The sequence below is a fragment of the Coloeus monedula genome, assembly GCF_965178545.1.
Source record: "Coloeus monedula genome assembly, chromosome: 6".
Taxonomy (NCBI): Eukaryota; Metazoa; Chordata; class Aves; order Passeriformes; family Corvidae; genus Coloeus; species Coloeus monedula.
In genome coordinates this window covers 47,379,179-47,395,385 of record NC_138786.1, presented here as the reverse complement: position 1 = coordinate 47,395,385, position 16,207 = coordinate 47,379,179, and the positions used below count along the sequence as shown (strand labels likewise).

The 16,207-nt window shown below is 35.9% G+C and overlaps 1 protein-coding gene across 1 annotated transcript in view; it reads right to left on the bottom strand.

Annotated features, from left to right (window-relative positions):
- TTC8 (tetratricopeptide repeat domain 8) overlaps positions 1-16,207 on the bottom strand; it is a 45,602-nt gene that overhangs the window by 15,834 nt on the left and 13,561 nt on the right. The window contains exons 4-8 of the mRNA XM_082284195.1: positions 11,922-11,985; positions 11,614-11,773; positions 10,750-10,839; positions 7,027-7,071; positions 579-664 (exon numbers count right to left, since the gene is read on the bottom strand). Coding sequence (XP_082140321.1) covers positions 579-664; positions 7,027-7,071; positions 10,750-10,839; positions 11,614-11,773; positions 11,922-11,985 — 445 coding nt within the window. The remainder of the gene's footprint in view (positions 1-578; positions 665-7,026; positions 7,072-10,749; positions 10,840-11,613; positions 11,774-11,921; positions 11,986-16,207) is intronic.

Genomic DNA, 16,207 nt, shown 5'->3' with positions numbered 1-16,207 from the left:
GGAGGGAGGAGGTAGAGAAAATAGGGAGTGAAGGTGAGCCCAGGAAGAAGGAAAGGGTGGGGAGCTGTTTTAAGACTAGCTAGTATTTCTCATTATCCTACTCTGATTTGATGCTTGCGTATGGGGTGCCAGCCTGAGGCCTCAGCATATTTTTAACTGGTACTTCTTGGGCAATGTAATTCTGGAAAAAAGGGTCTAACATGAATATTTTATTCTGTAATATTTCATCAATCTGAAGCCCTCAATGACAGGTTATTTCTCAAACTAACACTGTAATATTTATTTTATGTAGTCTGTTGTAACAATAGTTCTTTGCATTTATTGACTGACTTTTCAAATAATGACTTTAAAATCCATTAACAAAGGCAAAATTGCAACTAATTCATTTACTCAGTATGGATGCCTTTACCTCAAGCAGTGGTCTCCTTTTACATTAAAGGACATTTAACTGTAAGCACAGCACTCTCCTATGAAACACTTTCTGAGCTATTTCTGTGTTCAGCATTGCACAACACACCCAGCAGTACGGGTTCTGTACTCACACTCACTCACCACAGAAGAAATGAACAATGGCTTACCTATAGTAGCACTTCCCAATTTGGACTTTCCACCACCAGTCCTTGAATTGTGCATGCTCAGTGGCAAGGGCTGCCAAATCTAGAGCCTTCCAAAACAAACCCATCATCTTAAAATTAATACCATCAATGTTTACACAAAGAAAACACTGTAAAAATTTTTGTACAGATAAAATTTTGAACAAAGTCCAGTTAACTTGAGGTGGAAGCACTGCTTTTTGTTTATTATTTTATAGTTCAGTGCATAAAATAGCTGAAAGGGTTATTTGTCCCTATAAAAATAAGAAATGCAAACAGCTTCTTCTAAATCAAAGAGAAAATAGAAAATTAATTTGATCAGACTCCTGCAGTGCCACTTCAGAATATACTGACTATTTGTTTAAGTAGAAACACTTTTTCCAAGCTTTCCATCCTTGTTCAGTAACAGCTGTTAAAAGCAAGCAAAAATAAACTGAAATAAAGAAGTAAGTTCAGCAAGTTTGAAATACTGTAGAAATTTTCATCTCATTGCTAATATCAGGTTGCCATCACTTCTGGAAACTCTCAAATGTGTACAGTAAGAAATATTTCTTCCTATAAAAAGTCTATAATGCAAATAATTATTTTATTACAGGAAAAACAGAGAAATATTATAAGAAATAGATATCTATTGAAGATGGTGGAGGTCTAAAATCTCTTTTGTCTGGTATACTGGAAAAGCAGGTAAGATAATCAATGTGCTCTGATCAGCCACCACAGCCACAATCTATGGCCTTTCATGTTTTAGCTATAATTTCAACACCTCTCTTAAAACAAATATATGTCTGTTCTGTACCACAACCAAACACAGAAGCACTTGTGTTTCTTTTTTTTTTCAATTTCATTTTGTCTCAGAACATATCAAAGCCATGCTATGTTTGTTATATTTTCAGGATATCATCAGAAGTAGGGTAAAAAGCTTTAACACAGTATTTTTGTAACAAAGAATCGACCTTTCTTGTGTGGGTTTTTTTGGTAAACATTTTGCAGACCAAAGAAGTCAGAAACAAGTTATCTGTTAGGAACAATATATAAAAGTTCTGTGCACCAGTTACTCAGTAGCAGAGAAACAAATAATTCCAGGAGAAATTAATCTGAATATTGAAATGCTGTAAGAGCCCAGTTTAGTGATATCTATGCCTACGCTGGATCCCTGTTCTTTCTGCTAGCAAAATGAGGCTGCAAGTAGTCAATGAGTTTAGATCTGACATTATGAAGAAAACTCATTGGAGCTTTGACAATTTAGACAAGTTGCTCTCTTTTGGCTTTGTGAAAAAGAATAATTTGTTTTCTGTAGCAATTCAGGATAAGTAGTTGCATCAGTGCTATCCCTAAGAGAAAGAGACAGCTGTCATTCCCTGCCTCTGTGACAGGAGAGAGAAAACTCAGGTAAACCTACAACTCCGAATTCACTGTTTCTTCAAGTCAGGTGGAATCCTTGAAGGCGTTAGATGGCAGCTCTTATCTTGGTTGCCCTTTGTTTCTTAATGTCTTTGCAAATTGCACAACAGGGCCTTTGGATGCTAAAACTACAATGGGGAGTAAGCTTGCTTCAAGACAGAAATTGCTGGATTCCCTTCTAGACAGATTCTTCCTTTCATATCAAGGTACATAAGCAATTCTGTCCCAGTACTGGAAAATCTGTGAAAGTAGTTGATGTTAAAAGATTGGTTACTTTTATTGCATTTACAAATGTATAAACAATGTGTGCGACTGTCAAATACCACAACTGCTACTAATGCAGCACAAGCAACCACTTCAGAGGAGTAAGGATCATACTGCAAATACTGTGCTTCAAAGAGCTTTCCTCAGAGATCTCTGATGGCAAGGCCTCAAGAAGGAGGACTGAGTTTCAGAAAATGATCCCTTCTGTAGCTACACATTCAGGTTTCTTTCTAGTACCCTAACTACTTCTGGTAACTATTTTATGCAAGGCTAACAATTTTGGCTGTGATTGGAAAACGGGAACTAAGACTGCTTCAGGCTCAGTAGACAGTAACTTCAGTAGCTTCTGTTGGTGCAGATCCTGAGCTCTTCCTGGAATCTTCTGCTAACATCAAGAAACACAATATGACTTCACTTTGAAATTAGTTTATGAAATTCAATCCTATTTTTATACTTTCCGATTAAAGAGAAAGCAAAGGAGTTGGAAGATCCTGTTTCTGATACTTTACAAGCAATTACAATAACTTCAATCAAAAAATACCAAAGTTACAAATACTTCTGAAAAGTGTTTGCTGAGAAGACTTTGTGCATGCTAATAGTTAACAATTTCTGCTGGTATTACAAAAAAAATCTTTTGACAATGTGGCCCTTGAAATGTTAGTAACTGGATTAAAACAGTCTTTTAAAAGTAAAAGCTTTCAACTTGCCATGTCAATACCAACTGCTAGCATATTTAAATTTCAGTTTGCTGCAAACATTGGGTTTTAAATTGCAGTCTGGGTACAAATCAATGCTCAATCTGCACAACATGTTAATTCAAACCCAATCTATAATAGAAGTAGTGATATGCCTATCCTGCACTCCTGTGCATTGCTGAATGTTGGCGCAGTCATATTAATAACTGGAAGGGAAAAACAGGATGGATTTGGAATTGGCAGATACTGGTATGTCCTTTAAAGCTTTTTTGATTCCAATACAGCTATCAGTTCAAAATCTACACTGCTTGTCCTGAAAGTTTTAATAAACTTTAGGATATAACTCATTATCTGGCCATACTGATGAGCTGAAGTTATTACTGTCTAGAGCACTTAGCATACTCAAGTATGCAGAGTCCATTTCAATAACAGTCTTAACCTTGGTAAGCTTTTCATAAAAATTTTATTTTACTCTCAGTTCTTATGTTTGTGCAAATAAAACTGTTAAAAAACCTGAACTTGGTGGATTTTCTGGGTTTTTTTCAAAAAAAGAGTTTTTTCTTAAAGAATGAAAATTAATATAGATTCTTTAATTGTATTTAGCATGATTCTGAGTTTCATTTTTTTACCATTACTTTCCTTAGCTAAAGTGTATTATAATTAAGACTTCCAAACTGTCTACCAGCTATAACACAGTTGTGGCAATTTACTATTGTATTGCAAAATTAAATTGGTAAATGTACAGTTGTTTGAAACAGCAATTTCATACTGAGTATTGTATGTGCCAAGAAATTAGATAGATGGAAACAATAGTGAGCATCTGCTGCTTCTTTCATGTGCTGTTGAATGGCAGTAATTTTCCCAGCAACAATTACTGACTAAAGTCTTATTTGTAGACAAATCAACACCAGATAGTCTATAAGATAGCTGAGGAAATGACATTAGCCATAGTCAATTTAGCTCGTTTTGGTGAGTGTCTTCTGGATTTCTATATTTTGTAGATGTAATATAATTCCATTTTAAATAGATTTCTGTCAGAGAGTATAAACTACAAAGTATTGAGAAGAACTAAGGAAAAATGAGAGGTCATGAGTTCTGGCCACAAGTATATATTGTACAATCTTTGTGCTTCCTCAGGACAAAGTGTTTTATCATCATTACCCACCTGTGAATAATGGCAAAATACAATGTCATGGTCTACTGAAAAAAGTAGCAGCAGAACTATTCCTGGACAAGTCTTTGAAACTGCCCTGCTCTTACAGCATTTAGCCCATGAAATGACCTTTAGAAATAGCTCAAGGAGTACAGAAAGTCAGTTATTAAGTAAATGTGTTCAAAAGGAAACACGTCAAGAACAATAATGGATATGTAAATAGTATTTTCTTCAGACAAGTGTTTAATTTTTCATTACATAAGATGAAAGACTTCTGAATACATTTTCAAGTGCTGAAAAGCTCAGTGCTCCTACATTCTTCTTGCATTCCCATGGTTCTGATAACTGATAGATTACAGATGTATTTACTTTTAATTTGAACCAATTTCCTAGCACTATTTATCCAGTTGAATGCACACTGATTAATGACATTTCTCAACTGAAATTGCTGAGTCTTTTTTATTTCTTTCTATATACTGGTTGAATATAAAACAGAAGATAAATAATAAAACTGCCTTTGTTTCTTAAATAATAATGCAGATGAGAACAGTACAGACTGTTCCAGTTCAGCACAGTGACAAAGAAAGGATATTGTCACTACTGCTTTGTGTTTTATTTGCAAAACCGCAGGAACTGCTACTCTATCCATGCAGAAAGTCCAAAGTAAAGACTTTTCAAACTAAGTCAATTTCCCAGGCTTCCAAGCCTTTCAAGCTCTTTCACCTCATCTTATGCAGAAAATGTTGGGTTTTAAGAATGTCTCACATCACACAGCAGCAGGTAATACAAAGATGCAAGAGACGTCCGTGAATGTTCTAACAAGTGATTAAGCAAGAGCCAAATCAACCTTTAAACAGTTAACATATGTGCTGTTTCTCTGATGAGCCCTAAGTGACCAAATTCTTCTCAGGGAGATGCAAGATATTGAATTTATCATTGCTAGGAAATACCATTGCTAGGAGAGGTGAATGCACACTGATGCAGCCACATTTTAGCAGACATTAAAGTGTTTCTTTTCTGTTTAAGAAAAATTAATGCAAATGAGGTTCAAAAGGAAGGGAGAACACTTTGAGGAATGGAGTTATATTGCAAATGGTGTAGAAAGCACATAGGAAAAGAGTCAGTGAAAGCAAATGAGAGAAAGCAAACTGAACAGCTAAAAAAATTCTTTTCGGAGATATACATTACATTATAAAGACACCTCGTTCTGTGAAGTGTGAATTCAATTCACAACAGTATTTTTTTCCATCAAGATGCAATCATTAACTAAACACTGATCTCCCTCTCATTACACCATAAATGGTGGTGATTAAGCTGACACTTCTTTGCTTACAGGTATTTATTCAAACAGCTCAGGTGGGTAAAATAATATAGACAGAACTTTTCCTGCAAGACAGTGATTTGGGATTCTCAGAAAGGAATTCAAAATACATGCAGTACAGTGCAAAAACATCTTCCAATTTTTTCTGGAGTTCTTGGAAAATTACTTGCATTATATGTATCTATGTCTAGCCTACAGATCCTGCGTGTCCTTAAAGTGTAGGCACATGTATCAAGTGACCCTTTTATTCTTAGTGAACTGGATTTTCAGTAACAAACATAGATTTTTAATTACTAGTGGGCTAAAACCCAGGCACATCCTTCATTTTCACTATTGGATATGTAAATGTTAATTTCTATTTCTCTCTGACGTTTCTGACACTTGCACTTACTGTTTCAATGGTATTTTGGATTAATAGTGCATTACAATTCAATCCTCTTAAAAGAATGCTATGCAATAAATTGACAGTGTACAACTATAATCATTTGATACTAGATTAAAAAGCTTCACATAGCAGTACATTTGGAAATGATTATGTGCTATGTCAACAACAGCAAAACATTTTTGGTGTGTGTTATTCATTAACTGGAGAGTTTAACTTCAGATCTAATTGCACACCAGCTAGTAGTGTTGCAGAAAGTTCAATAACTGTTTAGTCAACTATGCATTATTGACATAAACTTCTTTCAAACAAACTTGAAGCAGACATTTTGATTCCATTTCAACTGGGTGCATATATCTAATATAGCGATGAAATAATATTGACACCTTATTAATTGAATAAAGAGATTCTTTCCCTGGATGAACTGCCAAAAAACCTCTGCAATCTTGATCTCTTTCTGAAAGCTTAAACAATATGTACCCAAACCTGATATTTCCCATTCATTGCAGTAACATAAGAACCATAGAAAAAAAATCTGGATAGGTTAAGAGGGAAAACATAATTAGGAAGATATTTGAAGAAGAAATGTTACAGACAATCGTATGGACAATATAATCTTTGTGTTGATATCACAAAACACCTCAGCACTACAGATTTACATTTCTAGAAGAAGTATCCAAAGTCCTATTGATATTTTATTTTTATGTATTTTCACCAAATACATTTTCTTTCTATTCACCCAAATGCATAAGCAATCATCTCAGGAGTTTAAAATGTCAATTGATGTTCAACAGTACCTGTTTTATCAGGTATTTTCACCTTCTTCTCTTAATTGACAGTCTTTTGTAACTTAAACCTCAGGACTCTGAAATTTCTAGGCAGTTCAGCTACCTGTCACATAGTTTCAGCTATGACTCAGGCCTCAGTAAATTCCATGAACACGAATTCATTACATTCAGAGACCTTATCATATTGATAGATGAGGAACCCAGTTTTAAGAATTAGAATGTTTTGCTTCTCAAAAAAGATAGGAATCCATATCTTGGTATTTACCAATTATCACTCCAAATTATCACCCCTGTAAGAAAGGATTTCTCCTGCTTAAACAACTTTTAATGCTTCACTTCTGTACTTGTGATGGTCTCCCTGCATCCTTAGTTTAGCAGAGTACTGACATACATAATAAAATCTGAAAAAGGAACATATGAGTTACTTACATTTTTTACGTCATTTTCATGGTGAAAGATATATTCAAACAATGCCTGTCAGAAGAATATTTAAAACACTGTCATATTTGAAGAGAAAATTTGGTAATATTCTTTTAGAAGAATACAGAATATCTTGATTATGCTAGGTAGAATTTAATTCTTTGGGAAAACAATCACATTCACACATAACAAATGCTGACATTTACATTTATTTAAGACTCCAATAGACAAAAACTGTTGATGCGCTACATTGTCATCACAGGAAAACATCTTAATTCCTAATTTGTTGCTAAAAGATTAGTGGAATTGCCTCTTATCTTTGGTGCTTAACATCACTTTAAAACAAAAAAAGCAGCTATAACTTGAAAGTGAATATATATTTAAGAATCTGGTACCATTTTCATGACTTTTTAACTGTAAAATCAACCAGTATTCTAAAAAAAGCTTTTTGCAATGGATGCTCAGTTGCTTACATAGTGTTAAACCTACTGAAATTAAACATAGCTTTATTAAGAATGCAAGCTGAGCAAACTTTGCCTTCGGGGAAAAAATTTTTTATGCTTTACAGTATTTTGGGATCTGTAAAGGAAAAAAATTCTTTTAAAAAATTCTTTGAAAATGATAAAATAAATGCTAATAATATTGTGCTTCTGAAACTCAAACACACCATCATAATACCAAAGCTTAAAGAAGTCACACGCATCAGCCCTGCTGTGGTTAACTGCTTACAAGCCCACGGCAATTATGCAGAAAAAATAACTGCAGCTTTGTTTCCTCCTGTATAAAGCTAATTAAGTCATACTACCTTGTAGCTGTTCTGCACTAGAATATTAGATGAGTATATATCAGGTAACGGGGGCGGCATTTTCAGTGACTAAAATGACATTGAAAGCTACTGGATAAATAAATGGAGACTGGAAGCCTCTGTTCCCAAAAATCTATTACAGGTGCTAGTAACACAAGGTTCAATTGAGTTGAACCTTCTTCTGCATCCAAATCCCAGGTCTTAATTGCTTCAAAAGAACAGAACGTTTTTCTAAATTTGTTTAATTCATTCTAAAAAAAAGGAGAAAATATTGCCCCATGAGGAAAGAAATACAGAACGAGACCTCAGTCTCCTAAGGGCTTCCATGACCCTTCTGCCAGATTTTCTTAAGACAAAATTCTTAAAATATTTACCTTCAGGAAACTAGAGAATTACTAATGAATTGTAGTATCTTGTGAGGAAAATAAACCACAACCTACTTTTCTAGCTTCAGTCAGAAAAGACACTGAACAGATGATTAAAAGACATTAAAGAATTATAAATAGTAACACATTTATAGGGAGCTTAGAATAGGTATGTAAGAAAAGAATAGACAATAAAGAAGTAGTGAAACATTTTCTCCTCTAGTTCAATAACAGAGAAGCATTCACTAAAGTGTGTAAATCTAAAGTGACAAAAAAGATGTTTTCTTGCATGGCTGGCATGAGGAATTTACTGCTGTTATGCACAGACTCTGACCTTCAAAAGGATTTAAGTGACTGAACATTCACTTGGATAAAAATATCTAGAGTTATCTTAGTAAGTCTATTAAAAATCCACAAGCTAAAAAAGATAAAACTTTCTGTTTCATATCAGAGAACAGTTGCTAACTGGAATTTACCAGAGGCTTTCTCTGGTGACAAGTGGTACCTTCTACGTCTACTATGGTGTTTCCTGGGATAGTCTTTAACATGGCTAATGCTAGTCAAAGAGAAGCCACATTTCTGTATACTTCAAAGCACTGGAAAACCTCAGACAGGTAATCTAACTTAAAAAAAGACACAGTGAGGCTGCAAACACATAAGGAGGAAGTATGTAGGAGGCATTCATATACAAACATGAATAGAGTGGCTAATTATGTGAATTCAGTAGCTGCCAGGTTTATCACCTTTATGCACTTGGAGAGGTGACAGCTCAAGAAGTTTTAAAACTTTGATCAATTATTCTTAACAGAGAGTGCAGTCTCCTGCTTTGGCTTTAGCCTTAATGCTGTTTTGTTAAAAAAAAAAGTTATAAATCCATGTAGCTCCAAATTTAAACTTAGATCTTACATTCTGTGTGAAATGTTAATGTCATAATGTATTAGCTTCGTAATACTGACAAGTAGACTTGCTGCCTATGGATGTTTCTATAACTGTTGATTTACATTTTTTGGCTTAAGCCTCTTTTCATATGAAACTGAAGGAAGACAAATCTGCCACAGAAAATGCTAATTAAAACCCAAAATTGTTAAAAATATGTATGTTTCTCATTCCTGAGAGCCCCTGTCGAGAATATTTCCTCTGAAAGCTAACCTACCTACTTAAATAGCATGTAGTTACCAATCACAATTAAAAGCTAGCTGTCTTCAAGCAGAACTAAGCCTAGTTTTTATGGATGTGTCTTGTGTTTCTTAATCTTTCCCAGGTTTCTTACATTCCCCCTGTTTTCCAGACTGTAATGGATTTATAATAATGTGTCTGCTGGCTGACTGCCAGCAAGGACATAACTGGACAAAAAGCATGTAGTATTTTTTCAGCACTGATAAAGAACTGATTTGTAACTACCCTCAGATGACAGTCTGGAAGTCTTCAATTACCTCACCAGACTAGAACTTACTATATTTGATACCTATTCTTCTGCCTAGTTTGGTTACAAGGCCAAGGGACAACGATGCAAGCAATGGGTGAAGGACACAGTGCAATTACACAAGATTTACTTCCTTTGAAATCCACACTGAAATCAGGCTTTAAAAAGCAAAGAAATTTCCTGGTCGCTTATGAAAAACCGTTAACCAAAGTTTTGGACTGGAAGAGCTAATTTCCACCAGCACATTATTAGATACTGCTAGTTTTCTTAATAGTGTTCACCGCTACGTTTCTCAAAATAGACTGCATTCATACTGGTTTGTTCACCTTTAGACTGAGAGCCAAATACAGCTCCCTAGAGTGTGTTTGATACCTTGTGCCCCCTAGAGATAATTGCTTGACACCTCGTGCAAAATGAGCTGTTGACCTCAGCCCAACAGTTGTTTTTGTGAATGCACTATGCACAGAAAACACGTTCGACCATACGGCTAACTGGTTGTGTTGGGGAAAGATTAAACTGAAAGGCAACAGAAGGATGAATCCTCACACAACTTTCAGCTCCCTGCCACTCAGAGCTGAAACCTGTAAGTTGGGCAGATAACCTGGATAAACCTGTTCTATTGTCAGATAGTTTCATTGACCATCAATCGGATGATCTTAACTGAAAATGAAGAAGTATTCGGAACAAAAAAATGGTACCTTTTTATATAAAAAGTGTTAACTCATGCCATAAAAGCAAAGGAAAAAATCCAAATGTGAACATTTTTAGGCTGGGATTGCCATCTATTTGTACACAGAACCACATTTTCAGACACTAAACCACTTCTGCTGGTTTTTGCTCCTGGCTTTTGTTTTTTTTTAGTTGCCCTTCATCACTCCTAGATGCACAGTTCAAAGTTATTTACCAGTGGAATATTTATTCATATATGAATGTTTTTCCTAAGTTACACTTTCACCATAACCTCTTTAGACATACCTTCAATTTCAAGCCTGGTAAGCACTGTCAAAAGGTGTTTTGAAGTTTGTATCTAAACCACTGTTCATCATTGTTTTTATCCCCAATCCCATGTACAGTTACATTACAATGACACCAGAAAACAAGAAAAAGATATCACAACACTAACTAAAATAGTTACATACCTTTGCCAGTTTTGGTTTCTGAGCATATTTTGTTAAATTCAGTCGAGACAGATTTATGAAAGGGCCATCTGGATTTGTTAGCATTGAAGCCTGAGGGGGAAAAGAAGCTTTTTAAGTGGGAAGATCCCCTACACTTTTCCTGAAGATTTTCAAAATATTATCAGTATACAAATAAAACCCCAAATTTCAAACAAAACATGTGCAGATTCACTGCTCTATTGTGCAGTACAGACTCTTCCTTTTTCTCCCCTCTCTCTTCCCATTATTTCCATACAGTGCCTAAGCATGTAGCTTGGTAGATGGGATATACAACCAAAAAAAAAATCTTCCAAGAAATACTTAGGAAGATTAGTTCCTACCCGTAATAGTGACAAGATGCCACATTTTGCCATTAATGTGATGTTAATATGTATTACATATTCTTGCTGGTTGCATTTTATTAATATTGCCAACAGAATGGGATAAAACTAGTATAGATTATTCTCATCTTTTGAAGTGACAGACACTGAGTGCTTTGCAATTGTTTTGTAGCTATAGACACTTATGGTGAAATCATACCATAGTCTTTGCACAGCCTTCCGTGAATAAAAATGTCTCAAAGAGCCTGTGAATTTGGAATTTACAGGAATCCTGGTGAAATTGTGAATTTATGTGCGTTTTTTTATATAAACAGACTAGGAAACACACAAGAAGAAGTATTTTCAAACTCTATTTTGAAAAGAATTTTAAAAATTAAAAATATTTGTCTCCTTCAAACTTGAGTTTAGATGCAGATTTTAAGCTTTTAAGCAAACTACAGTGTCACTGTGCCAGATACTGTGACCAAGAAATCTTCCATTCTGAGAACAGAGGCAAGCAACTCACTGTGCCCAGCCTGACATATCCCCCAGAAGCACTAGTGATTGGACGAGCTGTGAGAGCTGTTCGAGGTGTTCTTATCGCCTGTTCCATGGTGCTTGGCCGTCCACTCTGCGTGCTGGGTCTCACAAATCCTGTAATAGGTCTTCCTGATTGAGTTACTGGCCTGAAGATGTTAAGTACATTATCCTTAAGTGGTATTTCTTGATAGAGATTTTAAACAGTTATACCTGAAGCATTTCATGTTCAGAAGTTAAATTTATGATTTGCTCATTTTTAACTTGTCACATTTTAAAAAATAAACTATCACATACCTAACAGCTGGGCTGGGGCCTCCACCTTGGCTAGTTCCAGGAAGTTTCAAAGATGTTCCTGGTCCTACAAAATAAGAGCACTTCTCATTTCACATTGAGATACTACTCTCTCGTCCAGAGGACTTCAAACATAATTGTGTTTTATGATAAACAATAAGCCAGAAATGTCTTTATTCAAACGGAGGGACAAAGAACTAAACAAAGACAATAAACCCCAAATATTGCATTCTACTACTGATAAATTGATAGACTATTGCAAGAAACCTGCCAATGAACACGGTTTTCTTTCTTTCACCCTCTCCATTCTCTTCTCCATCCCACCTGGGGATAACAAACAACCGCCTCTGTGGAGCTTAGCTGCCTACTGGGATTGACCCAAACAATTGTCAAGAACATCTCAGAAACACCAGAAAGCGCTAAAGTAAGAAGGTTTCTGGAACAATGAGACCAGGCTAACTTGGAATGGTATATTTTCTGTCTGGCACCCAGACTTATGTAAACCTAAACCTTCACCTGTAGAGCAGATGGAGAATGGTATCTCGTGTCATTAGACCCTGGTAAGACCCCCACCCACAATTTAGACCTCTGTAAAGTGTGAACTCATCCATATCCAAAGGTCGTCAATGAAAATACTGAACTGGCTTGAGCTCAGGTGAACTGATGAAGGGTTCCCCTTTTCACATATTTCTGTTCTGACAGTGGATCATTAAGAATTACTAGTTCCTGACATAGATTTTCATTCACTGACATTTGATTGGGCAGTTTTTCTAACCTGCTAAGTGAATGTCTATGAGATGGTTTTAAACACTGGGTTAAAAGCAACATATGACATCCATACCTTCCAGTCTCTTCACTGCTTGTTATTATGTAGAAATGAGATTTAAGTTGATGCAGATAATTCTTGACAACTCACTGTTACTCTTCTATGTATTTTCTGTATACTTTTGAACGGCTTTTATTGCAAACATTTCCAAGAACTGAAGGTAAACTGATAGGTAGAAAGTTTCCTTCCTTCTTTTTTCCCCAAGATAAACCCTAAATATCCACCTGAGTACAGCTGTATTCAACGTTAAATAATAATTTAAAAAAAACCAGTATTAACCATGATCTCCTTGGTAAAACCAACTAAATATGCAACTGGTGCTAAAATAAATAAAAAGCCACAGGATTCTCTCCCTTTTGGCTGGACACACTTAAGATCTCTATTGCTTACTTGCCTTTTATAGTCCTGTGAATCTGGACATTTTTACTCCACAACAGAAAGGGTGGACAGTTCACCCAACACAGTTTCTAACATGATAACTAGGGCACTCTCCAGAGAAATGAGGAAAGTGGTTTTCAGCTTTTCAGACTAGCAGACAAACATATTACTCTTCCACATTCTGAACCCCTTTTTTAACTACTGCTGTACTAAAAAAGAGGCAAGACATCAAAATTTCTTTTTTCAGACATGTTTTTTAATAACTACAATTGTTTTGAGTTTTTGGTGTATTGGGAGAATGCTTATAGGATATAGTTCCTTTGACCTCACCCCAGACAACTCAGTCCTTACTTTGAGAATCCCAAGCCAACTAGCTATGAATAGATGTAAGAGAACACAGTAGTGCATGTGGCCACTAGAAGTGTCAGAACTTAAGAGTGAAATTTCAGTAGTCATGATTGCAGACAACTCCTTTAACTCCCCAGTTAATGAAATAGCTGTGATTATCCATAATGCCAATTAGTACAAGTTTCTGAAAAATATGCTGTCAAGGTAACACTTTTAAACAGGATTACAACATTAGCTGGTAATATTAATGGTGTTAAGAGTCCAAAAGTAACAATGGATTTTTCTGTAAAACGAAGCTCTAGGAAATTTTTGTTAATAAACAAGACTGATGGAAAATTAACACAGCAAAATTATAAAAAAATAAAAACTGGTGGAAGAAAGATTTCATTACATATGTGTAAAGAGGAACCACAGAAAGTAGTTGTTTCCCATGGATCCAATACAATTTAGTAATTATTTAATAATGCATGAGTGAGAGCAAAGTCATTATTAAGACAGTTTAATCTGGAAACTAAGAAAGGGCAGATGTAAAACTGAAATGGACATGCAACTGATGCAGACGGATTTGAACTGCTTAGTAGGCAAAATATAGATAATACCAATTGTAATACGAGAGGTGTGGCTACACAGTTTCACGTTTGTGAACTACGATTTTAGTGGAGGAAGATATCCTGAAAGATCTGCCACAGTGAAAGACTCGAGTCAAGACCAGCTATGGCTAACACACTTTAACAGCAAAAGAAAAAGCCCACAGTCAGTAAGCACACATTTTTATTAAGTCGTATGTACAAGTCGAGTAATCACAGAACCACAAACTGGTGGAGGTCTGACGGGACCTCTGGAGGTCATGTGGTCAAACCATGCTCAAGCAGGGACACCTGAAGCCAGTTGCCTAGGACCCCATTTAGATGGTTTCTGGATAACTCTAAGGAGGTAGACTCCACACTCTCCCTGGGCAGCCTGTACCAGTTCTCAGTCACCCTCACAGTTAAAACTAAGTGTTTCCTGATGTTCCGAAGAAACCTCCTGAGTTTCAGTTTGTGCCCACTGCCTCTGGTCCTGTCACTGAGCACCACTGGCTCTGTCCTCCTTGCACTCTGTTTAGCAATTTCTGTGCTTATCTTTCATGCAAAACTGTAACACTGCAAAAGTGTAACATAGAACACCACAGATGTATAAAAAAAGTAAAATGAAGCTGTAGAAGAAAAACATGTTTTCAGTGTGTCAGCGGACCATTGTTTGGTTTGGTTATTACAAAAGACAAGTAGATAACTAGAACTGTTTAAGAAAAGAGTTTCAAGATTCAACTCAAAGATATAGCTCAGAATGAGAAGATTGTTTAGCTTATCAAAGAAAAGATCACTGGATGACTTAATGACAGATTTAACTATTTACTTTGGAAATACACGTTTGAAAATAAAAACTTCGTATCAGGCATAAAATGTTCACAAAGAAGCAACAGGTAGAGTTATAGTTGATAATTCCCACTAAAGATATGGGACACTGATAAAAGCTAGCAAATTCAGTACTTTACAAAAGACTGTAGGGGGTTCTCTATCTTTGGAAAGTTCTTACACTTTCTGAAAAATCGTATAGTAGTGCATATAATATTATATAAGCGTAATATAGTAATAATAGCGTAAATAGTATTAATCAAATTATTTTTCTTGGAAGATAATCTCTATCACAGGGGGCATAAAATCAAATAAAACTCTAAAAATTATATTACTATGCTGTTTTAAGATAGATATACGTAATTATCTTGATTTTATCAATGATTGAAATTATCAGTGTTGATCACAATGTATAAACACATCTACAGTACTGCTTGACTATGACCAAGCATGTAATGGGAGTTTTTAAAAATGTAATCAGATAGATATGCAATTGCCCACATCTATACAGACAAGAAAGCACTTAATAAGTTACATAAAAATTGCCATGTGGACTGTACTAAAGAAGCAGAGAAAAATACAATTAATGCCAAAAAGGTAGTGGAAGACAACTAATTATTTTCCACTTGGAAGGGAATTGATGAAGCTGAAAAAGAATTGCATAGAAGAAACAATGACAGAGCTGAAGAACTGCTCAGTGAAGGAAGAGAAGAATGAAGTAGAGAAAAGCAGAAGAAAGAAAATCAGATAATGTTTGCAGGACATGATGCCAAAAGGTGATTTCTGACTGTTGCCTACACTACAGGCATATGGATAAAATTCACAGCACAGTGAGAGCAGATTTTTTTCCTCTGGTTTCCCGCAGTGCCTAAAGAAGCCAGAAAGGAGTAAAAGAAATCCATGTACTGATGGAAAAAGTGAATGAGCACTTGTATGCTCACTACATTTCCTCAAACGTAGAGAAGAAGCTGACAAAACACGACTGAACATGGTCTGAATTCCCATCTTGTTGGGGTCCTCCCCCTGCCGTGGGGGCCTGAGAGAGGGGCCCTGGTGGGGATACACGAGGTTTCCCTGCCCCTGGTCAGCCTCGTTCTCCATTGGTTGGTTTGTGTTCCCCTGTGCGGCAAGGACCCTCGGGTCCCGTGATTGCCTCAGTTCCTCGACAGAGCCCCGGCCATGCGGCTGGAGAAATAAACATCTCTGAAACATCTATCAAGAATCGGTTCATCTATATTTCTTTTCCATGGGCCTCGTTGTTTGATATGCTTGTTGCAGTTTCCCCACTGTAACAAATGGTGGATAATGCGAGCAGAATGATCCCTGATCCCTACAACGACTGA